The sequence below is a fragment of the Taeniopygia guttata genome, chromosome 3 (genome assembly GCF_048771995.1).
Source record: "Taeniopygia guttata chromosome 3, bTaeGut7.mat, whole genome shotgun sequence".
NCBI lineage: Eukaryota > Metazoa > Chordata > Aves > Passeriformes > Estrildidae > Taeniopygia > Taeniopygia guttata.
Window position 1 is genome coordinate 39,543,915 of NC_133027.1, and position 25,038 is coordinate 39,568,952.

The 25,038-nt window shown below is 35.8% G+C and overlaps 1 protein-coding gene and 1 non-coding gene across 11 annotated transcripts in view; both read right to left on the reverse strand.

The window, feature by feature from the left end:
- EPHA7 (EPH receptor A7) overlaps window positions 1–25,038 on the reverse strand; it is a 163,898-nt gene that overhangs the window by 98,352 nt on the left and 40,508 nt on the right. For 8 of the 10 annotated variants that reach the window (XM_041715095.2, XM_012572726.5, XM_012572729.5 and 5 more), the window contains exons 4-5: window positions 11,399–11,554; window positions 10,199–10,534 (exon numbers count right to left, since the gene is read on the reverse strand). In XM_041715095.2, the coding sequence (XP_041571029.1) occupies window positions 10,199–10,534; window positions 11,399–11,554 (492 nt within the window). Of the gene's footprint in view, window positions 1–10,198; window positions 10,535–11,398; window positions 11,555–14,922; window positions 15,563–20,349; window positions 20,460–25,038 lie in introns of those variants that run through there. The other 2 variants (XM_030267608.4, XM_072926664.1) reach the window with 2 other exon arrangements.
- Window positions 4,061–4,136, reverse strand: MIR1677 (microRNA mir-1677). The gene has a single exon (NR_048953.1). It is a non-coding gene; the product is annotated as a microRNA mir-1677 (primary transcript).

The window sequence follows — 25,038 nt, forward strand, 5'->3', positions numbered from 1 at the left end:
CATTCAGTAAGGAATGAGGTCTTTACTGGCCCATTGACTACAGGTAAGATCTTAAGATTTCTACCTCTCTATCAAAAATAGTTAAAAATGGTCAAAAAACATTTTTTCTTAAGGTTTTCTGTATTTCTGCACATTTGGATTCTCTTGTGTCTGACACACGATTTACCTCATTCAGTAAGGAATGAGGTCTTTACTGGCCCATTGACTACAGATAAGATCTTAAGATTTCTACCTCTCTATCAAAAATAGTTAAAAATGGTCAAAAAACATTTTTTCTTAAGGTTTTCTGTATTTCTGCACATTTGGATTCTCTTGTGTCTGACACACGATTTACCTCATTCAGTAAGGAATGAGGTCTTTACTGGCCCATTGACTACAGATAAGATCTTAAGATTTCTACCTCTCTATCAAAAATAGTTAAAAATGGTCAAAAAACATTGACATAGGATAAAGGAGCTGAAGGAAAATTTTCTAAAGAGACGTCCATTTAGCATGCATCACAGAGCCTTTGATGTTTAGAAAACTGAGCTAGATATGACCTCTTCTTAATTAGCATTAATATTAAAATGGTCTGAGTCAAACAACTTATGACACTTGCTCTGAAAATTTAAATGTACAAATGAAAAGCAACAAGTCAGGGAGTTTAAAACTACAGCTATCACTAAAGTCTTATTTATTTTGCAGGCTGCCACCACAAACAAACTACCTTACAGAAACATAAAAAGCAGCTTGTTATAAGCTTGAATTTAGAATGTTTATATTGGTACCACAGTAAGAAGATATCTGTGTCATTACCATAAGCATTATTTAGTTGTATTATGTTCACATATAGACACCATTATGTAACACTTAGCTCAGACAAATGGCTCTGCTCTTGATCTTTTTTATCCTACTGTAGTTAATGACCAAATATTGTTAAAAATTGGGACACTAATTATCTGATGTCAACATGTTATGGATAATTAAGGATTGCTCACTCTGAAGCCATGCTAATTGTTTTTCACATGTCTCCTTCTCTTGTCCTTGTGTCCTCAACAAGGCAAGTAGCTACAGGTTTATACGTACATCTCTGTCACGTACTTTGTCACAGAACATACATCATCCTTTCTGGCTCATCCCCGATTAATTTTGCTGGCTTGCAGCAATTATCTCTCCCTTTGTGACTGACCTCCTGGTAAATGGAGTGCATGATCACTGGGCAATTTTTTCCCGCGTATTTTACCACTTAATTGATCCTTGTTGGGTGACCACAATAGGATACACTAAATTTAAGTCATAGAATAGTGGAAGTTAAGAGGAAGTGGTAATCATGTTTTAGCAATTTCAGTTGACAGCTGTAAAAATCAGATCTTGATAATGTTCTCTCGTTTACCCTATTACTTGGATCAGTTGGTTAAAGCTGTTAATGATCCTCTTGGATCAATGTCGTTCGCTTGTAGCTATAATTTACTGCATTGGTGCGTTAGTACAGATGTTTTCAAAGATAGCTCTGCATCATTCCACCAGATTGCTGTCTGCATCAAATTTGCTTCCATTCATCACTAACGAAGCAAAGAAAAAGATAATCAGCATCTCCTATCTTAACATTAACTATTGAACTTGGGAATAACACTTTTATTGTTGTCAACTTGCAGCCTTCAACTATGGCTTCCTCAGTAAATTGCCCTGAGAGTTCTCCCTAGAAATAGAACCAATTAGATATTTTGACTGTTACAGGGAAAGACTACACAAATGTTTAAGTGTACAAAACAATACATACACTAAAGAGTAGTAGATAAAACTGTTCCATTAGGAATAGGCCCTATGGAGTCAGGGCTGGTTCTATCACATACAAAGCAGAAGAAACTACAGATGGCAGTACATGTCAAAGTTGGCAAAAATTGTTCAGGCTATTAATTATTGAGACTATTCCAGCACCTGAAAAGTCTGCTGATACCCATGGGTTGTCATAGTGGGTAAGTCAGCAATGATGTATTAAGGGAGATGTCTCCCTTTCTTATTACCCCAGAAGTATTTGAAAGATCATACCCATCTCTTAACAGAATATGTCTATCTTCACCCTTGACAGAGGTGAACTATTTATTCTTGGGCCATTAATACTTTCTAAACTGCCAGAAGGCCATGAGCCAGAAGAAGAAGACTTGTATTTCTCCACTGAGGGCCCATTTAGCCAAATCTGTTTTTCCTTCTAATAAAAGGAGGCTTATTGGCACAGGCAACAAATATAAAATAAGTAACTGAATAAAATATGATGTGCTTCAAAAGAGATGCAGCACAATCTCTGACTATATTTCTGAAGAGAATAGATATAAAAAGAGGAAACTGGAAATACACTGTCTTATATTGCTGGACAATTCTACATGGCATCATTTAAGCTTAATGAGCAAACTTCTTTAGCTCTCCCTATACAAGCTACCTTCTCTCTTGATTTCCACAGGAGTCATTACAGTAGGTTGGCTCCATGCCATGCTGTCATTAAATGCTTCACTGTATAGAGACGTTGCAGTCTAAGAATTTTTTAATTCACTACATTCAACCTGAATTAGGATTTCACATTTGGTAGCACTTGAACGCTTGCAATAGTGCCTTTTCAACAGTGGTGTTCATTTCTCTTTGAAAAAGCATCTGAGCACTTAAAAGGTTTTGTTTGTTCTAATGACAATGGCACTTTAATTCTTCAAAAGGTTTGAAACAAAAGAACAACACTGAGTTCAGAGTTCCTACTGATGATATCTTGCACTTATTTATATCCTGCAGCCTGTTACCATACTACAATTCACAAGAAGCAGTAAAAGGAAGATATGGGGATGTTGTTTTGCTGTGAAAATCCAAGGTCTGTGAAGCTGTATCTTCTTCGCACATAAGTTAATTAGCTGCTCTAGAATGTGTATCACCAAGTATAAGTATATAAGTCTTTGTAATGCAGCTTTCCTGGAAGTCTTTGATACTAGCTGGGTCATCACAGAGCTATGTATTATAGTTCCCCAAAAATATAGAAAAGTGCAAAAAATTTCTACACTGTTGAAAAGACCTTGTTGACATGAGAAAAAAAATCTAACTATGGATGAAGGGAAAGAAGAAGGGGTATTTGAGGATTTAAAAATTCACCCAGCAGATGTCACAAGTAGAGCTCTTTAATCTTAGAGACCTTTCAAATATTGGTCATAGACAGTGTGATATTAATACTTGCTTTTTCAGATCAGGGTTAATTTTTCATCATTGTTTTTATGAACACAGTTGGTTTAACTCATAAATATTGAGGAGACAGGTCCATGTTTTTAAAAGAAAAAAGGGGCTCCTAGTCCTCTGTGTGACATCAGTAAAGTAATCCCTGCATTCCATGGCTAAATTGTACTTTATGTTGCTCATTTTCTTCCTCAAGTACACAGTTTTTTATTGTGCAGCTTGGTGAAATTATTCTTGAGTAGTATACATTAGACCATGGTGACATAACCTGCTTTTTCAATAGCTCAGTGCACAGGAAAGTCAATAGCCCTGCGGCTGTCATGCTTCTCTGAGCAGGTTGTCACCAAACATTCAACATACATAGCTTAATAAAACCATTTCTAATATGGAGCACTGTTTCTGTGAAGCTGAAGCTTCACTTCATCTTTCTGTAGTTACACTAGAGTGTAGCTTCCCATTATTTTCACTTCTAACGATTGTAAAATTCACATAGTCTTTATAGAAAAAAATTAGTTTCTTAGCAAAAATTATTACATCCCTTCCAAAATAGCTTTTATGATAGAGCTGGACAGGCAAGAGTTCTGATATCCATTTAAAAAAACAAAACAAAACAAACAAAAAATCAAAAAAACAAAATAAAAACAAACAAACAAAACAAACAAACAAAAAAACCCAAAAAACAAAACCACCCAAAAAAACCAGCAGCAATGTATTTTTAGTATGCTATATAAAAAATCCAAATTACATTCAGTCACAAACTGATGTGCAAAACCCTGACATAGGGGTATCACTCCAAATGTTATATGAAGTTAAAGTTTGCTTTCAGGATGCCAGAGTGCCCACTGCTTTTGTTCCTGTGTGTTCTGATAGAGCATAAGGTTCAAATCCTGCTCCTATTGAAGTCAATGACAAAGCTTCCATTGACTTCAGCGGTGCAGGATCAGACCCTAAGCAACACAGCTATCATCTGTTTGCTTTTAATCTCTCTTATCTTTCAGTGAAAAACTACTGAAATAAATTAGGACTAAATAGTAGGAAAAAAAAGCAATTAATATCAATTAGCTGCTCTGTGGTACGGTTTCTTATAAAACATTCTGCTTGTCATTGCAAAATTTTTGTGAATATACATATTCTGTGTCTGTACATAAAATATCATTGAAACTCTCAAATACATGTGCCATACCATATTATATCCTACACAGATGTTTCCTAGCTTATGAAACTCCTGAAGAAAAATCTAACTTTTAATAATCTAATAATAATGTCCCAACCTTGCAATTCTGTAGTATCTCTATAACCTTGTGGATGTCACAATATTAAATATGACCTGATATAATCACTGAATGAACAAACTACTTTCCTTGATCTGATGGTATTTGCTATACAGAGACTGGAATTCTTATCAAGTTTTTATCCATCAGTTTAATTCAGGTATAAACTCAGTTATCGCCTCCTGTAAAAAAAACTGTGATATTAGTTCAGAGTAATGTGATTGCAGATCAATAGGTAGTCTTAGCTCCACAGAAATAACCCAATCCATTATTTTAATGTACTGAAAAGATAGCCAAAAATGTACAAGAATAATAACTACCATATGCAACTAATTTCTACTCTAATTTTTCCCTTTTTAGTTGATGACCACGATGTGCAGAACACTTAGACTGCTATGCTCTCTGCCTACTGGTCTAGGAAAAATTTTTAGAGTCTTAAAATATATTTTAAATATTATTAGGAATAAGCACAGACATCCATATAACTCCCATTAAGAACATAAGCAAAAAGGTAACCCAAATGCAGTCATCATCACATATATGTTTCTAAAAACCTCAGTTTAATGAAAGCATTTAGTGACTATTACATTTGAAAAGTGACTTTTTGTAAAATAATTCCCCCAGCTCAACAGGTTAAACACTTTTTGGTAAAAAGAAAACATTATTTTTTAGAATCTGAATTCTTTTTACATGAGGCATTGCTTTTAAAAAAATATACTGATGATATTCCCAATGTGCAAAAACGAATCCACAGTTGGACAATAAGAGACAAAGCATAGCTTGAAAAGTAAAGTCATTTTCAGGAAATAGCCAAGGAAACCTAGAGCTAAAGGAAGTCCACTGAAATGGGAAAATATTGAAGAAATGTTAAGTTGAACTCTGAAGCTGTCATGTAGCACCAGAAGTGAACATTGGATGGAAGATATAGACAAAGGGAGATTAAAACAACTTGGTGGTACAATGGGAAGAAACCAAAATGGCCTGGGGAAAGGAGGGAAGTGAGAATAGGACTAGAGCACTGAAGTCATAGTGACTGGGAAAGCTGCAGGCATCAATCTTTTTGATTGCTGCCTCTGCTGGGGGACAGATCATCGCTGAAGAAAAGTCAGGTTTAAGTGAAACTGACAGGAACAGGAAACAAATAGATGGTCAGTAGTGTACAGGCTATGAAAGAAGAGACTTTAAAAAATGAGTAGGGCTAATTGAGAGCTGGGGAAAAAGAGTAAAGAAACAAAAAAAGGAAAAATTATAAGCAGCAAGAATGAAAGGAGAATGTAACATGAGAGAATGTGAAGTGTCACTCTCATCTAGAAAGACTTCAGAATTACACAAGAAAGGCAGAACCCTTTGCAAAATGCAAACCCAAATCCAAAATTCATTTGCCTTTATGCATTCAGCCATTTTTTTTTTTGTCATGTAAATCAACAGTGCTGCTGCTAGCAGTCATGCTTTTATAGCATGTAATGTTTTTTTTCAGTTCAAGTTGCTGGGATAATGCCTATTTGACAAATTTGGCTTCCTTTTTTTTTTAACTGTGAAATTTGGGATCTGCTCTTTTTGTAAGAAAAGGTCTCAAAATTGAACTCTAAGATGCAAAAATGGAACAGCAGCAAATCAACATATACAAAGGAAATCGTTACCAAAAAAAATGTTTTTCAAGAGTAAGCCTTGGTGATGGAACTGAACCAGTTTTTTAACCACTTGAAGTTGTCAGCATTAAGTGCATCTGAAGGCACAGCATGACCTGAGAGTGCTTTGGGGCACCTTTCTCTTGGTGTGAAGAAGCAGCAAGCATTAGCAAGTGCTCCATGCACAAGAGCAATGAGTACATTTAGGAACAGTTATTAGCATTACATATTAACTTCTGTTTGTCTCAGTCATGGTAATAAGGCATGATGAGTGTCCCCTTGGATATGATTTTTCTTTTCAATGACTATAAAGACAATTTAAATTGGCTCAGGACATATGCCTAAATTTTCTCAAACCCTGATAAATTTTGGTATTCCTTCAAAATATCTTAAGTTTTATCAAGGCCAGGGTAGGTTGGGTGTATATAACCCTACAACAGAGACGAGTCCATTGCTCATTCAGAAAAATTCTAGAAGAAAGGATGCAGAAAGACAGTTTTAAAAACACACTATCTTTGCAAAAATGTCAACAGAAAAATTATAAAATTGTTATTGAAGCATATTTTGTAAAATGAAAATGCACGAAATCCAAAATACAGCAAATATTCATCTGCAGTGAAACCTACCCAATTTCCATTCACCTTCTGGGTCTTGTATGGAAAAAATGTAAAATTTGGGAAGGAGTTTGATGGATCCAAAGGAACTACAAGTACAACTGTTAAGGGGAATATCTTCTCAGAGAAGTGGCCAATTTTATCTTTGCTAAAAACCTATTCTTGCAAAGATAGTGCTTGTCAGCTGTTCACCAGGTGCAGCTCTTTATAATTAGAGCTTAGTCACATGCAAATCTGAATTCTACAAGGATGCAGGGGTTCTCATAGATCAGCTTGCAGTACTGGGATGACACCCTGTATTCTTTATATGACGCTGGATAGGCAAGATATGAAACAAGATGGTTTACTCCTGGGGGACTTTGTGTACTTAATCTTGTAAAAAACAAAAAAAGAAAACCAAGCAAAACCAAAGGCCTCATGGTTCTTGGCTGAAGCACAAAAATATGCCATATGACAACTGATAGCCTAGTCACAAAGTCTTTTTTAAACAAGGAATGAACAGCAATGTGTCATACATGTACATATATAAGAGATGTGAAATGATACCTACCCACTTGCAGTCATTTTATTGTGTTATTTCCACAAATATAAATAGGTTTTTATCCACCACCTGGTTCTTTTATGTGACATGCTCTCTTTGTCTCATCAGATGCTTGTTCCATGTGGGCGAAGAAACATTGAATATATTCTATAACCCCATTCTTTTATCAATAATTTCCTGTTATCATTACACAATGATTTGAATTTTGTGACTATGGCCACAAAGGAGCAATTCAATTAAACCAAAACTACAAAGGGAAAATCTCATTGCAATCCTCTGTGTAACTGGTGAACCCAGTAATTATATATAGCCACCTATTGTGTTAGCATAATAACTTGTGAAGAAGGTTTAGTTAGACACATTTACACACATAAAAAGCAATATGGGCACAGAAAAAGTCAGTTTTTCCAGAAGCATAGAACAGTCACACAGGAACAAATGAGAGCTGCATGAATCCTAGTTTACTTGGCTATAAATAAATCCAACATTTTCTTTCTCTCCATAGTAAAATAAAAGAGAAACACAGAAGCATAACAGTTTGCTTTGAGCAACCAGTCTCTTTCTGTTCAATTATAGTCATCAATCTGTTCCACCTAAAATATTTTCCTCCTTGAGAAACCAAAGAAACCAGTATTAGGATCCAAAACATGCTGTTGCAAAAATAACTAGAAGAGGTCTTTCCTTTTGCTAAATGCATTTGTTCTGAATGTCTATCTTTTCTCTAACACAAATTTCGTAATTTTGTGGAAAAAAAAAAAAAAGCTGCATTTATGTGGCACTTCTAATCAGAAAAATCTCGAAAAGCTTGGTAAGGAAAAGTGAAGGTTACCTTCATTTTACAGAGAAAACTGCAACAAAAAGAGCTTAAAGCCATTTTTTTCTTCCAAAATCTGTTCCCCACATACATTCCTTTTAAATGCCAAATTGGAAGCTTTTAAATCTTTATATTCAGAAGTGCTAAACAGGCAAAGCTGCAGTCATACCCTTTCTCTACACAGTGTCAAATCCTGTGAAATGCTGGTCTGTGCATAATCCCACAGGAAACTAGAACGTAGGGAAGGAACAGAGTCAGATATCCTTCTTCGTGGTCTTACAAAGCTTGTCTGGGAGGTTGAAGATTTTTGATTACTTTAAATCATTAGTAAAGTCTAGATGCTGCCTCTAATATATATGCAAGATACAGTTTCACTAAGATCTCTGGGCTTGATGTGAGGATCATTTCATAAAATCACATAACTTGTGTTATGTAGAAGATAGCACAAGATAACCACATTATATATTCTGGCCTAATAAAAGCCCTAAAAATCCTTGACTACGACAACACAAAATAATGAACTATAATGATCTATCTTGGAGATAACACAACAAACTTCCGATTAAGGCTCTTTCATCCTCTTGAGATGTGATACTAGTCAATAAATTGCATTGTTTCTTCCTTTACCTTGTGTGCCACTGAACCATCAAAGCACATAAAGTAAAGCCAGTTTGATTCAGCTAAATGGGAAAAAGTCCAAATCCTTTTTTTCATGTGATAGTTCTGTACAGTCATATACAGAGAACAGAACACTGTCCACCTGTGCATGTTTGGAGAATTATTTTGAAGATGAAAAATCAAGGTGCCAAAATAATATCATCTGTGGTACAAAAATAGTCTCAGGGTAAGTTTTCTGTGCTGAAAATCTCATCATAAACTTCAAGAACTGAATGAACACAGACACTAATCCTTTCAGCCACAGAGATGGCTCCAAAATAATATAAAATGTGCACCCATAAAAACACTATAGGGAGATTAAATACTCCAGCCTAACTTGAACAACCATATCAACTGTCCTAAATTTGTAGGGAAGGAAGGAAGGTTCTGAACTAAATTTCTTGTCCCTTATTTTATGTTTTTGAGATGACTATCTTTAAAGTTCAAAATAATTACAGTTTTTACTGTTTGTTTACCCTGTTTGGTGAGTTTGCTCTTAGCTCAAAACATTATTTTAGGGGATCATTTTTACTGCACTAAAAAAAAAAAAAAAAACACCATGATACAGTCATTGAAATTTCCTCCACAATATAAGTATTAATTATCCTTTAAAATTTTAGTCTTACTGGAAGCATCACATTAGTTATTCACTTTGTATTTTCTTTTACGTTATTTCTTCAAAAGCCAGCTCTTGCAAACAATATTTGAATTAAGATTGTTCAAATTACAAAAGGTTAGCTTTACTATCCTCTCTTTAAGACCACAGCACACTTATTGTCTGTAATTTTATCAACAAGCAACCGGCCAGTTCGGAAACCTAAATTTGAGAATTCATTTTTTATTTTTCTTCATTCAGCTGCAGAAAACGAAAGCTTTTTTTTTTCCCTGGGGTGATATGCTGGTTTGATTTTATTTCCCCTGACATTTCACCTGTCAGATTATGATAAATAGAAGAAACAAAGAATAATCATCACATTCTCATTGCATCTCACAATCAAATATCTGGAAATATAAGATAAATCAGAAATATTGTCCTGAGGGAAAACATTAACACTGAAAACACCATCGGAAATCCAAATAATCTTTCAGTGAACTAGAACTCCCATACATGTTTAAAAATTCAAAAAGGAAGTCTGTATAAAACTGTCACATCTATTTTTTATCTTCAAATACTAGGGAATTAACTACAATGAAATAAGAACAAAACAAAAAAAAAAAGTTCCTAAGTTAAGAAATTCTATTTAATAACAAAGCTGTGAATCTTCTTTAAGTCTTTTGTGAATGCTTTCTGAAAGCAATCCTGAGGCCAAGAAACAGGACAGGTTACCCTGAAATACTATAAGCCCAAATTAAATAGCTGGCAAGATAAAAAGATTAATGAGGTAGAACACACTAAACATGCTCCTGATTTACTGCATCTCTAGTTTGCATGTTCCAAATTTCTCTCAGTCTCACAGTGCTGAGATTCATAAGTGATGAAAACTTACCTGCTTGGCCAGTGGTAATACTGACAGCTGCAAAAAGCCTCTGGGAACGACTCAAGTCAGAAACCCCATTCACAGCTTCAACTTCAAACGTGTAGTTAGCGTGAGCTAGCAGGTCCATGACAGTGACATAGTTATCTACTAATCCAGTTTGCTGGGGCATATATCCAATGTTACTCCCACAGGGAACACACTCTCCCTGCTCCCAGCTGCACCTCTTGCACAAAATGCGGTAGGTCACATCACTTCTTCCCCCATTGTCAGCAGGAGGACTCCACTCCAAACTCACGGTAGTCTGGTTGATATTGAAAATTAGGTTCTGTGGTGCAGATGGAGGTCCTACATAATACACAAAGAAGTCCAGGGTAATTACACAAAACCACAGTGGGACACACAGGTAGCATTTTAATTACTGTGATAGAAAACACTTGAAGCATTTTTCTTCACATAAACATTTCATTATTTTTAGTACAGGCTGCATAAAAGCTTTCTTGAACTCATTTGGTAAGAGCTTTATTTATTTTCCATTAAGACATTAGAATAACAATTGTCTGTATATTTACTGCTACTGATTTTAGCTGTTTCTGTTCTGTGTAATTAAAAGGAATGGTTAATATACCTCAAAAGTTCTCCTTTACAGGTTTTCCACATATGGGATTTGTTCATCTCTTTTAAACATGCTGCACAAGCTGCATGTAGTCTTTTGTTATCAGCTCTGATATGATTTACAGAGACATTTAGTGATGTTTTGGATTTAGGAGACTTCCACTATTTGAACCACCAATCTGTGTAGGCCAATCTATTTGCACTTAGAATGTTAAGTCAGACCCAATTACAGTTCAATCAAAGTGCAGTTCCACAGAGGCTACTTTTCATTTTTCACATTACTAATTTTGGTATTATATGACATAACGTACATTGTCTGTGACAATTTAGGGAGAACTGGGCCTGTATTATATCTATTATAGTGAGTTATGCACTTATGAAACATGCGATGTTTTCCAAAGCTGTACAAAGCAAACTTGAAAATTATATTTATCCTGATTCTGTATTCACTGTCAACCCTTCTGCCTTTCAGTTTCTTTTACCATTGCAAATGTACTTTTCAAACACAGGAAAAACCAGACAAAACTACTCACTGCAAGTGGCTGCACCTGGTTGGTTAAGCAACGTCCGTTACTATTAAATTCATGACTCACTCACTTGTGCACGCGACATATGGTGGATCAGAAGGTGCTCTATAATAGCTATCTTCACAGTCGCATCTGGAAGATCCTTCCTTGTCAGAGAAGCTGTGAGTAGGGCAGCGGGAGCACTGCAGATCTTGTGAGGAGGATTTGTAGAACCCACGGCCACAAGCTAAAGCAGAACAAAACAAATTAAGATTTAGATTTGCAGGGACTTCTGCCTTTTTCTGTTTCTGTCACATGCAGTACACATTTCTGTGGACATTTAAACTGCCCACTCTGTTATGTTGGCTCAAGCAAGATATGTTCACAATTTCTTTTTCTCCAGATGATGCTGTTAATGATTTTGTGGCATTTTCATGAGTTCAAGTATATACTATATATATTTCAACAGCTGGCAGTACAATATTTTAAAACAGAGGGCCACATAAATACAAAAAACATCTGTTTTTCACCAAAGAAGGGTACAATAATGGTGTGAAATATCTGGATGCCTCCAATAGGCCTAAACAAAAGGAAAACACTCTAGAGATCTCCTGTAAGGCCACTGAAGTGTTCATGGTAACTGAAAGAGTTGTTTTGCAGCAAAATTTTTTCTTCTCTGATCTCAGAAACCCTAAGAATCTGTAACCCACCAGCAAACCCTGATCCTGAGGAAAGAATGAGGCATGAATATTTGTTTAAAAGATGACTTTAAAAGATGAAATTGACTTACTAAAACTTTAAAGGAAAAGACAAAAGATAGACAATAGGAAATATGCATCCAAGAGAACTTCTTACTTTGGTTTGCTCACTGTGAACCCATGAAATTAAAAAATATGTTGTGTTACAACTCTGATGTTTAGAAATACTTCTTGCAGCTACTGCCACAGTTCCCAAGGCAGAAACACACATGAAACAGGTTGGACATTAGACTTGCAAGCAGAGTACTGCAACTTTGACAGACAGCTTATGAAAACTGTAGGGAATAAGGAAGAGGATCAAACAACACTAAAACTGAAAACAGATTAAGACTCAATTTCAGCATTGAGGTTACAGACAAACCTACAAACACCGTCAACATGCAAAACAAAACACAAAAGTACTACAGAACCTTCTACTAAAGCAGAAGTATTTTCAACTAGACTATTTAACTCTTTTTTTTTTTTTCTTCCAACCCTAACAGACAGTCTAACCCTCTTAAGCCATCACCTGTATGCAAAGGAGAGGGACAGCACATGAAACTTTGTACTGGGTATCAAAATATTAAAGCTAGCTAAATAGTCATTCTGTATTCAGAGGGAGAGAATTTACTTTGGTTACAGTCATATTTGCTTGGATATTTTCTCAGAACAGAAATGCAAAGTATCAAAAGACACTGATATTTGGAACAGTTATTTCAGTTGTCTGGTACTGCAGTGATGGAAAGAGCATGAAAACAATGAACTTTATCCAAAGCTCACTAAGTCAATGAGGAGTACCTTTGACTTTAATAGCCTTTGGACTGGACCTATATTTTTGCTAAAGCAACATGAGTTATATTACTCTGATTAATTTTATGCAAAAGAGAAAAAAAATAAATACAGCAATACTTAAGACAACAATAGATAAAAGCTGATTAATTATGTAAATAAACAGTGGATCACACCAGCTGGAAATTCCGGCTGTCTATTACTCTATCAGTATACTAAATTTTTAAAGAAAAGTACGCTTAAAATAGCCATAACATTTAAAGTTGGTTGTGCTAAAAAAAACCCCAGTGGATGGAAACTAAATTATTTGGCAGAGCCAATTAGCATGCAAAGCTTGTAGCTTTTGATTTTGACAAAGGGGCACAAGTTTGCATTAAAAGAAAATCTAGTCCTGGATGTAAAATCTTCTATAGCTTGATTGTGCCACAGAAGCTGTTATATATGCTATTTAGAAAAGACTACAAGAACCATTTTGGAGAAGCACTTTAGATAAACATGACCTGTGAATTCATAGTTGTGGCAAATTCAACTTTTATAAATTTATCCAAAGTTGTTTCAGAATTTTATGACTGAAGTGCACAAAAGCTGAATGGATTTGTAAACATGTACGTTAAGATATGCATTTAAACTTCTGTCTGCTTTTTTAGTACTTGCAATAGAAATGTAGCTAAAATTACTAAATAATAGTTTCCTGCCTTTATTAAATTGTCATGTTCCTCTTATGCCAAACAAAACACTGGACAAATACACCGGAACTTCCAACATGTAGTCCTGTGCAAAGCAAAGAGTGACTTAAAAGGCAAAGATCCCCACTGGGTTTCCAGTCTGTCCTTCTCAGCAGGGCACATTACACGGCAAAGATGCAGAGAGTAAAATAAAGATTTCAGACAGAAATAACAAAATGTAAACAGAAAACTCCTTTTCAGGTTTTTTTTTTTTTTTTTGCTCATGACTTGATCAAGACATTTATATGCTTAGTCACTCACTATTTAAAGTAAGTGTGCATTTCTTATTAGAGTTCAAAGGATCTGAGTGTCTGTGACTACTTTACATGACTGAAAGCCAATTATTCTCCTGCACAGCATAACACGGCAGCAGGTTCAGGCATTCATATCATGCTACCATTCCATTAGCTTTTTGTCCACTAAGAGGCTTGTGATCACATTTAATAACCACCCCTTTAACTTATAAATCCTAGAAATGCAATTCTTGAACTGATTTTTTTAACAGTATGAAAACAGTACTTTAAATAAGATTTTTAAAAATTTTGTAGTTCTTCAGAAAGGAGGGTATGCAAGGCTGTGCGCTATAATTAAAGGTACTCATTGGAGGAATGCAAATAAATTATTCTCCCATCTCTCTTCATAAAATTAAATTTCACACAAAAATCATTTTTTTCAGACTAGCAGTAGAATATTTCTGTTGCTTCAAAACTGAGGACCTTTGGGTCCTTATCTGTTCTTAACACATACCATTGTCTTTGCAAAGAAAATTACAACTGAAAACTCGACCAACATGATGTTGCACAGACCACTTATGAAGGTGTGAGAACTTGCCAGTCAGCTACACAGATAACAGATGGGAAAGAATCATTCAAAAACACTGGTTTGATTCTTTTTTCCATTCCCTTTTGTCCTCCCTTGCCAAATTGCCATGGTGGATTTTTTTGTATTTAGATAGATTGTTTTGTTCTACACTATTTTAATTGTACATATTTTGATTCAATTTAGTGCTTCATGTAATATTTTTAAGATTAGAGGGACAGGTGGCATAAAATCCCCACTGCTGCTACCTCCATAAGGAACATTAAAAAATGTTAATTGCAAAAAAACCAAAACCAAACACAGTAGCCAAACAACACTCAGAACTCTGTACGCGCAAATCTAAAGGTGATAAATTACAGCTACTCTCTCACAAAAGTATCTCATGGCAAAGCTTCAGGCAACTCAAATGACATTTGATCACATCCATTTTAATATTTAATTTCTTTAGTACAGAAAAGCACTCATTAGCTGCTCTTCTTCCCTATAAAGGGAGCCTCAAACATAAGTCAAGGGACAGAAGTCAAGCAATGACAAAAGATATGCAGGGGGATATAACTGATGAGATGGCACTCTGATGTTGTAGTTCTCATCCTCATCACTACTGATCTGATTAAAATGTGAACTCATTTGATGTTCCTCAAGCAAGTTAAGATCCAGCATAGTTTTGCAACTGAAGGGCTTCTGGGGTATGACAAAAGGCAGCACAGAGGTGGGGAGAAAGGCAACACAAAATACAAATCTCTTCCATTAACTCTGTTGTGTCATTTACGGCTGTTAATTTAACAGAACAGCTCTTCCCAGATGAAGCTCCCAATTTGTTCTAACAGCTGCTCCAAAGCCTTACATGTTACTGACAGAACAAAGACACAGAATAGCACCTACCTGCCTGACCTCAATCAGCTTAAAACAACACAATTAGGTTTTAATCCTTTCCCCATATACTACAAAATCAACAATAAATACAGAAGAAAGTCTTGCTTCAGCCAAGGCATAATTCTTTGCTTAGTATCTCAGCCTCAGAACTTTTAGGGACTGTTCATCACTGACCCTCTCAGAGCTGACCAGCTCCATGGACTTGTTTACTTATCTGCAATAGCCATGGCTGCTCCTCAGAGCAAATCTTCTCAACTCCTCCATGAAACTGAGATTTTTCTTGTTGGGAAGCTGGCAGAGTTTCAGTGCGAACTACAAAGACAATGTGAAGAAAATCTCTTGGTCAAGAGCGCTTTCCTGGAGTTGGAGTTTGAGACTGAGGAAGCCCTAGATAAAGCATTACACTATTGGCTGTATACAATGAAATACCCTCCAGAAAATCATGCCACCAGTCTTTCTGGGCTTGGACTATGTTGCTTTCTTCTGGTACATCCAGTAGCACTCAACCATAACAAGGATGTGTGGTGACAGTAGGGGCTGACACGGCTGGGCATGGTTGTGGCATCAGGGCACAGCTTGGAAATGTGTTTAGCAAATGCTGAAGTCAGGGCATTCACAAACATTTATAGCCAGTATTTTTGGTATCCCTTAAGAGGCTACACAAATACTGTAAAGTATGGAATTTTGCAAAGCCAAAAGTAAATACTGAGGAATTACCACACACTAACAAGAACTATGATGCCACATCTGTGGCATAAGCTGCTGACTGCACCTAATGGGGAAAAATAGCAGCTTCTCTGCTGTGAGCTCATCATATGCTTTAGCAGCCTGCTAGAGATCAAATATGTATACGTTTCATTTCATATTTATTAAAAAAAAAAGTCCAAGGACTTCTGGAGAAGGGAATGAAAGCAGATGTAGAAGGCAACAAACATCACTCTGGAGTTCCACTTGTGGGACAGGAGAAAGGAAAACAAGGATGTGTTAAGTACTATTCATTTTTATGTAGCCTTTTCACTATAAAACACTATGAGATTCATTTTATGTCTAGGATAGCTAGGGAACTTAAATTGGAAGCAACGATGAAATACAGCGAGGGCTATGAGTGACATATGTAAAAATTGATATTTATATAAACAAAGGAGAAAGAATAAACAGTTATAGGGCACTGACATATTAATCAAGAAAATGATTTGCTACTACAATAAACAGTTTAAAAAAATCTCCATTTTTCAAAGTGCAAGGCTTCCAGGTGGTATTTCAGCTTACGACTTAAAGGCCCCACAATTGTTTCAGCATGTCAGACACTTGACTGAACACGGCTTTTGATAATAACTTTTGAGTTTATATGAAAATAATTAAAGAGGTGACTGCACTAATTACTGCTTGATCCCATTATAAAAGAGTAGACTGGTGTAAGAGGATAAGAATAAAGATGACATACTGTGGTAGCAGAGCAAGAAAGCTCATCCATTTACTCTGGTTTGCCCTGGGTCCCTTTCTCTCTTCATTTGAGTAAGTTGACTATTAGTGATCCTATAGGTTGTATTTTTTCTATAAGTAGTGAGTAGAATTTGTTTAATATCTGTGTGAGCATAACTCACCATATTTGTGATTTGTTTTCCATTATCTTAATCAACTCCCTACCTTTCTACCTTCTCTGAGCCTGAGAAAATTAAAGAGAATTCAGCTAACTCTCCTTTCACAGAAATGATATATACACAAAGAGTGAATGCAGATATTTCCTGGATGAAGTTATGCAGCTGCAAAGACTTTATTAATTATAAAATGCAAAATGAATTGTTCTGTAATTGAAACTCTCTGGGGCTCAGATACATTTGAAAATTAACATACATATATGTATGGACAGGACATAGATGGATGCTGTTAGGATTATTTATTACAGATGGATATTAAAAAAAAAAAAAAAAAAAAAGAGCTGGTCTTTCTCCACTGGAGCTTTCAAATATTTGCTTCATATTAACATCTGTGGTTCCATAACTCAAGACTAAAAGCACAGCTTGCAGAAACAGTACTCCCACTGCTAGTGTTGCTGACCTCATCTACGATGGACAGGTCTAGAATCTTTATTTTAATCCTATTGACATTGTCTCAGTGGGAGTAATTATAACAGTAAGCCACAAATCCAGACCTCCTGTCACTGATATATTAGGGTTTTTCACAACCAAAATGAGCAGCAGACGAGGATAAAAGCAACATGGGGTAGTGATTATAGCAAGATTTGTCAACCCCCTTCTGTATTAACCTGCTACAAACACATGACAATTTGGCATGGGAGACATTAGAAATGCAAAAGGTTTAACCTTTCACAGTGTCAAAAAAAAATTTTTTTTAACGTTCTGGGGGGCATTGTTCTCTTACGGGATACTTGGCTGGTAGATCACATTAGCAAAAGGCACTTTGTAGCTGAAGTCTCTGAAAAGTTTAGATAAACTGAAAGCAGACCATTATAAAACAATTCCCAACTTCAGATTTCAATGTGAAATATTAGACACAAGAAATCTAGTAACAAAAAGAGACTTCATAACCTCTGATCCCCTTTTCCAATAATTTGTGTATGTTCCAGTCATGGCTATGTTTGAAACTGTAAATTACTTTTATAGTGAGAGATGGCATCTGTTATGCCTTCTCTGGCACCTAATATATATTGTTTTATAAGGAGCTTAGACTAGTATTTTGCCTAACTACTATGCAATGCTAAATGTCTAACTGAAAAAGAAGTTTATTTTAGCTTGATTTTTAAACTGCAATAACATCTACAGATTATTCGTATTTCAACTAAGGAACTATGTGGTATGTTTTATTCAGAATAAACTCTGGATTTTTAATGGTGCCTAAGCTATAGTGTGAATGACATATCTAAATAGGGTTGTCCCATGGCTGCATACGATCATTCACTAAATGTTTGTTGTTGCCTGTCAGGAACCTCTCAGATCTCATATTCATTTTCTAAGCCCACAATGCTCTTGTTTCCCAAAATCCAAATTTTTTTGAGAGATGTTCACATACTGCTGGTCACAAAAACAGAGATCCAGAAAGAGAATGCTTGCTAGGTAATAGTAACTTACTCTGATTTTTCTACTGAATGAAGTGAAAGCTTCACCTCTCTATTAATCTGTTTAAAAAAAAAAACAAAACCAAACAAAACAAAGCCCCCAAAACAAGCAGGACAGCATATGTGTCTTTTTAACTTATCTAGCTGCAAAGAAACATAGGCACCAAGTAGTACTCTGCTGTTTTCCTGGCTAATTTATAGACAAGGACAAGGTAATCAGATTGAAGAACATATCCTACAATTCAAAGAATACCCAATGTCACTATACTGTAACAGCAAAATTACTTTGAATCTAATAATTCCAAATCAGTACATGAAAGACTACATCTAAATGGCAATTAAGGACACATTATAATATTCTGAGGAGAATTAATTAACTGGGTGAGTTAAAAATTGTTCATTGAGGCTATGACATAATGTTTTTCAAAATTTTCAGTTTACAAGGGTAAGGCATGTGCCTCTCATTAACTTTCTGGGAAATGATAAATATAAAACCACCATGAAAATTGGGGAAAATTAACATGTGAGAGATACAAACACACTAAAAATGCAGTTATGTAACTCTGTTACTCTGTTACAGAGTTCAAAACTAAAAGGTGAGTTAGAAAATTAAAGGAGAAGAGATGTTCTGGTTTTCCTGTTAATTCTTTTCCTATTTCTCCCCTTTTGTTCATCTATGCCCTTCCCTCAAGATTAGGTTTGCAAGGTGCTTCTGCTCAGAGTTGAGTGACAGCTTAACTCATTAGCTAGTTTGAGAGGAAATGCTCCACACTTTGCAGAACGTGGTATAAGTTTAAAAAAAAAAAAAAAGAATACATGCTTGAAGTATTGTCAGAAGTAAAAATTTTATCTGTCTTCCTCAGAAGGTTCTCAGCCAGTCAGAAAACTAATGAGGAAATTCACTTGATTTGCTTATAGCTTCTCCATCTTTAGGTTTTGGTTATTGTTCCTTCCTCTTTTACTGAAGTGGTAATATTCACTTTAAAACTTTTTGAAATTTTTACTAAAAAAAAAAGAATCTGTTAAAACTACAATGACTAAGAATTCAGCAAATCTAAAACTACAACCTAACTTATGTTGTGAAAGTTATGATGGTCTGATAGGAAATTTGTATGATTATCCAACTGAGCAGAATAACACATCCCTGGATGGCTCAGCAGACAACAGAGAACTGCTGTAACAAAAAGAAATTGTCTGTGCAAACTTGGATGTTAAGTGGTGCTTTTTTCTATACAGATGTATGAAAAATTCATGCTGAATTTGTCACATTTCTGTAATGATTTTTTGTTGGGTTTTTTTGGTTGGGTTTTGTTTATGTTTTGGGGTTTTTTTACTCATATAAAATTCACCTCTAACAGTTGTAAGAAAATAGAAAAACAAAACCAAACAAACAAACATACAAAAAAAAAAAAAACCCTCAACCCAGTGATGATGAAATGAATACAACACATTGTTTTAATGAGATTTTTATTTAACCTTTTTGCTTCCCTATTCTAGGACATAGCTCAAACAATGAAGCTTATACAATATTGCCACTTAACTCACTGAGTTCATCAGGGACTTTTGACAGGGGATATTCTGTGACTAAACTCCTCTGATTTCACACAGGTTCTGTACAGCCATACCTTGTCTGGCCATACACAAATTAACATTTCAAGCATGCTTGGCATTTGGTATTGCCAGAGTGCCTTAAGTAAGGTTTTCTGGGGTTTTTTTTGGAAAGAGAATGAAAAACATCAAAACAGTAATGAAAATAATGGAATTTGGGAAGGGGAGGGGCACATATTTTGGGTTTGCGTGTTTTCTAAATAAGAATACAGTATAATCTTATCACTGACAAAACATTTGGAAAATAATTTTTAAATAATTTGAAAACAAATCTTTGAATTTCAAGCCAGCCAAGAAGATTTCTATGATATTTTGGGTCTTCTTACCTGACTTTCCAATGTACCAAAGGCCTCTAGATTTAACAAAAAAATCTTTAACCTCTACTGGTGTGTTCAATCCTGGGTCACTCACTTCAAGAAGAACACTGAGGTGCTGAAGCAGGTCCAGAGAAAAGTAACAGCCTTGATGAAGGGTCTGGAGCATAAGTCTTATAAGAAGCAGCTGAGGGAACCACAGTTGTTCACCCTGGAGAAAAGGAGGTTCAGGGAATACCTTATTGCTCTCTACAACTGCCTGAAGGAGGTTATAAGGAGGTGTGGGTCAGACTCTTCTCCTAAGTAACAATCAACAGGACAAGAGGAAATGGCCTCAAGGTGTGCTAGAGGAGGTTTGATTTGGCTGAAAGAAAAAAATTTCTTCACTGAAAGGCTGCAAGTATTGTAATAGGCAGCCCAGGGAACGAGTCAAGTCACTGTCCCCAGAGGCATTTAAAAGATTTGTAGATGTGGCACTTATGAACATGGTTAAGTGGTAGATTCAGCTGTGTTGCAGTACCAGTTAGAGATGATGATCTCAAGGGTTTTTCCAACCTAAATAATTATGATTCCTGGATATTAAAGGTAAAAATGTACAATGGAATGCAAAAGTACTGAGTACTAGGTAAGACTGGGGTTTTTTTCACTCTCTTATTGATTGTTTTAAGAAACTCCATTATTTTAGAATCTTTTAGCCTCATTACCTCAAATCAAATAAACTAAGAGTGACGGTCACACTCTAAATACCAACCTTATTACACAGCACCACTCCAACACAACTACAATATGACAACCTTTTATACAGAGCAGTGAACACATCCCCTGACATGAGCATCTCTAATGCCTAGAAAGTGCCCCAAAGGCTCTCATTTCCCTTGCCAAATGAACACCCATAGTCTTGCCAGTATGGCTGTCAGAATCTTCTAATCAGAGAGTCACTGTTTTTTCACCAAACCTTACAAAAACAGTTTACAAATATCTGAAAAACCCTCCCACTCCCTGTCTACCCCTATTCTACCTTCCTGTGAGCAGCAGAGAAACTTCTAGGGAAGAAACATGAACTGGTGAAGGGAAGATTCAATAAGAGCTTTTCTGATAATTGCTTCTAAATTACCACCAGAAAGATAACAGAAAGAGGGGTACATTTTGGTCTAACATTGAAATATGTCAGCTACATCTACTAAAGGAGATCTAAGTGTGCAGTATCAAGGTTTGCAACTTGCCCTTCATCCTTCGGAGCTGTTCCTCAATCAACAAGTGTGGTGACTGCAGGGGTCAGATGGCTTATGCTGCCCCAGGAACTGCAGATGCCTGCAGGTGGGTATTTCTCAGACTGTCTCAGAAAGGATTTGCCCCTCTGCAACCTTCCAGGAGAATCTATACCTTGACCTGCCTGCCCGACCCCGTCTATGGACAGGTATGGGTGGGACAGTGCTGGCTCAAGCCAGCTGGAGGATACTAGGCCAAGTTTTCCTTTCCAGGATGCCATGAACTTCACGTAACACTAAAAGCCTGAACACTCAGACAGTCTGTTTCGCTCAAATGCTCAACACTGCTGTCCAAAACACAATGTAGACACGCTGACAAAGGAGCTCCCCAACAGCAACCTACTTCTGAAAAACATAAAAATTTATTATATGGGCAAGATAATTCATACTTAAGCCTTATGTATAAAACCTTGTGACATACTACTGTAAAACTAACTTTTGTGCTATTTTATTGGTTCCCCAATCCAGTTTACTCTACAGCCATTAAGTGTCTGTAAAGTCATTAACACAGGGGCAAAGGGCTGCAAAATGGAGCAGAAAATGGAAAAGGAGTTTAAACACTCCTTACAGCAACAATGTTTAATCAATGCATTAATAAAATGTAAAGGTAGTAAAAATATAACCTGAGTAGCTTCTTGTACTTCTGTGGAGACAACAGCACTAAGCTTAATCATTCTATCTTTATGCCAGACTCCCTCTTCACACAAATGATTCCCTCTAAAAACCCCCAAAATCCTGTCCTACAGCTCTCCAGATACAAATAAAATTGAAGAGTTTCCTATGAAAGCCTCAGAAAATATGAAATCTTTTCATTAAATCATTTTGTGCCTTATGAAATAATGAAAGTCTTTTTGTGGGATCTCATATCTCTTTCAGATCCCATGGTTCAAGGATAAAGTTCACTGTAAAGCAAGTGGTACAAATGAATCTGTTCTGTTTCTTCCTGAAGCTTTGAGACAGTTAACTTGTTGTGGATGTTTAATTTAATTTAACTGTAATGGTGCTTAATAATTGGCTGGCAAGAAATAAATCTGGAGGGCTTTCCTGTGAAATAGAATAGAAGAAGGCATCTCTATAAGATTTCCAATTGAAATATAGTAAAAATAACTTAATAACACATTTTTGTTTCCTTTGGACAATGACCTACTATTACCATTCCAGGCCTCAATCCAGAAAAAAATTTTCACAGGTTTCTGTAACACATTCCTCAAGTCCATCATTATACAGCAGGCAAATCCAACCAAACAAAAGACCGACTTCTAAAAACCCACAAGAGAGAAATTACTCCACTTCAGCACAACAGTGCTATAGAATCTAAAAATAACTTTACTTGCATATCCTGGTCTCAGATATTTCTACATTTAATGCTGATTGTCCTACTTACTTTAAAAAAGTATGCTCATGTCTTTGAATCCATTGTGGTGCTTTTGAAGGAACTTTAATGCAAAAAAGAAACTGCTCTCCACAGTTACATTTGGCTTGGAATAGGAAAAAACAGAAATGCTGCCAGAAAGGAAACAAAAAAAAATACAATCTAATTTATTTAAGAAAGAATTCCCTTCCAGGTTCACAGAACACAATAAAAAATTATCAGTGCATAGACTGGAAATGTAACTGTCTTTGTAAGAATTTAACTATAATCCTTTAAAATAAAAATGGATTTAACCTCTTTATCTAAAGATTAGAGTGTCAGTTTATTAAGAGATTACAAAAACACAACTCCCTTTTAATGAAAAAACAATATAAAGGAAAAGTATTACTATAGTAATTCACTGACATGAAACTGAACTGGAACAAAACATGAAGAAATTTCTGGGTTTCAGTAAGCATGTGGTAAGAAAAGCATTGCTAATTCTGACAGATTTATCTGTACCAGTTTTTATGATAAAACTCCTTGGATTCACACAATGCTTTAATTCCAAATAGTACAGCATGAGTTGTGATACTGTGAAATGAAGTTGTCTTTACTAATTGCATACTCTGAACAGAAGTGTGTCTTATAGCAGAGAGCGTATCAAATCTGCCTGGCTGATCCTTATGATTTGAAAATGTCACTTTCTACTAAGCACAGAGAAAATAGGGAGGAGCAATAAAGTCACTCAAAGATAGCAGCCATCCAAAAAGATAAAGAACACGCTGAGGAAAAGCAGACAACAGATTGGAGAGACAGAACAATCACAGATGGAGGCCAGGTGGGTGGGTCAAACAATTTTTTTATAAAAGGTTTATTTTCATATTTAAACAGTACCCCGTTGTGTAAATGTTCAGCAAAGAACTGATAAGAAAATGGATTTGTAAGTGCGTTTGAACAAACAACATGTCTTACAGTCAAGAGGGGCTTAGTCGTATATAATTAAGGGATAATGTGCATGGCTGAAGAGTGTATGATATTGCAAGTGATTAAACACCACTGCAAAACAAAGGAGTTAGATATCCAAGGAAGCTTTATGAAAGCAGCATGATGCAATCTCAAAACATGAACTTTATTTTCGTTAAAGAAGACAAGAGGATATTTATCTGACAAAAGATTTTTTTCACTGAAAATGCTGTGCACTTCCAAGCTGCTTCTGCCCAGTAAGCAAGCTTACTAAGATTATCACACCTTCTGTTTCAGTGTACACTACTATTACATTTAATCCTTTAAAACCCCTAAGAGAACTGCTCTGTGTACATGCAAGGCCCAGGTTCTCTGGAACCGTGCAATCATAGTTCTCTGCAAATTTCCAAAAACTTACTGGCATTAGTCAGCTGAGTAATTACGGACCCTGAGGGCTTGAACCAAACTCACTGAAGTAATAGGTGTCTTGGACAATGGATGACCTGAATTAGGCAATAAAGACAAGGCAAACAAGGAAGATCAAAGGTCCACTGAGACCACTGGTATTTCATAGCAAAGACTGCAGTAGAGACACATGAACAATCTCCATTGAATCTGCCCAGCTGTCAGTTACATTTTCAAGGATTCCAATATTCTAAAACACTTACAAAAACTTTTAAGGGTTTGGAAACACAGAATTTCTATTTTTGGGATTTTGTTATTATAATTTTTTATATTTATGTCTTGAGTTTCAACTTGTGAAAACCAAAATGGAATAGAAAGAAGGCCAATATAACACTAATGCATCCACATTTACATTTTTTCTGGATGCAGAGTGCACTTTTGAAGGGATTTCCTAGTCATCCATGTTTACTGTGTTTTGGTTCCCACCACATAATCTCAGAGTAAGAGAACAGGATTGTTTTCAGAAGAAATTAACCAGAAGATGTGCTCCAAGAGTGAAACTTACGTGTTTCAACTACAGTTGGATCAGACTAGACCTACCACAAATAACACCTTCCGGAAATTTATTTAGTGTGAATACCAAGTCCTTGGGACAAACTGTTTTGCTCTAGGTTCACTCCTATTGTTGCATTCTCCTTGCTAGTGACACCATCATGAGGGGAAAACATGAATTCTTTATTTAGAGAAGCTTTCGTTGTTGGTTTGATTGACAAAACACTACTTAAAATATCTAACATATG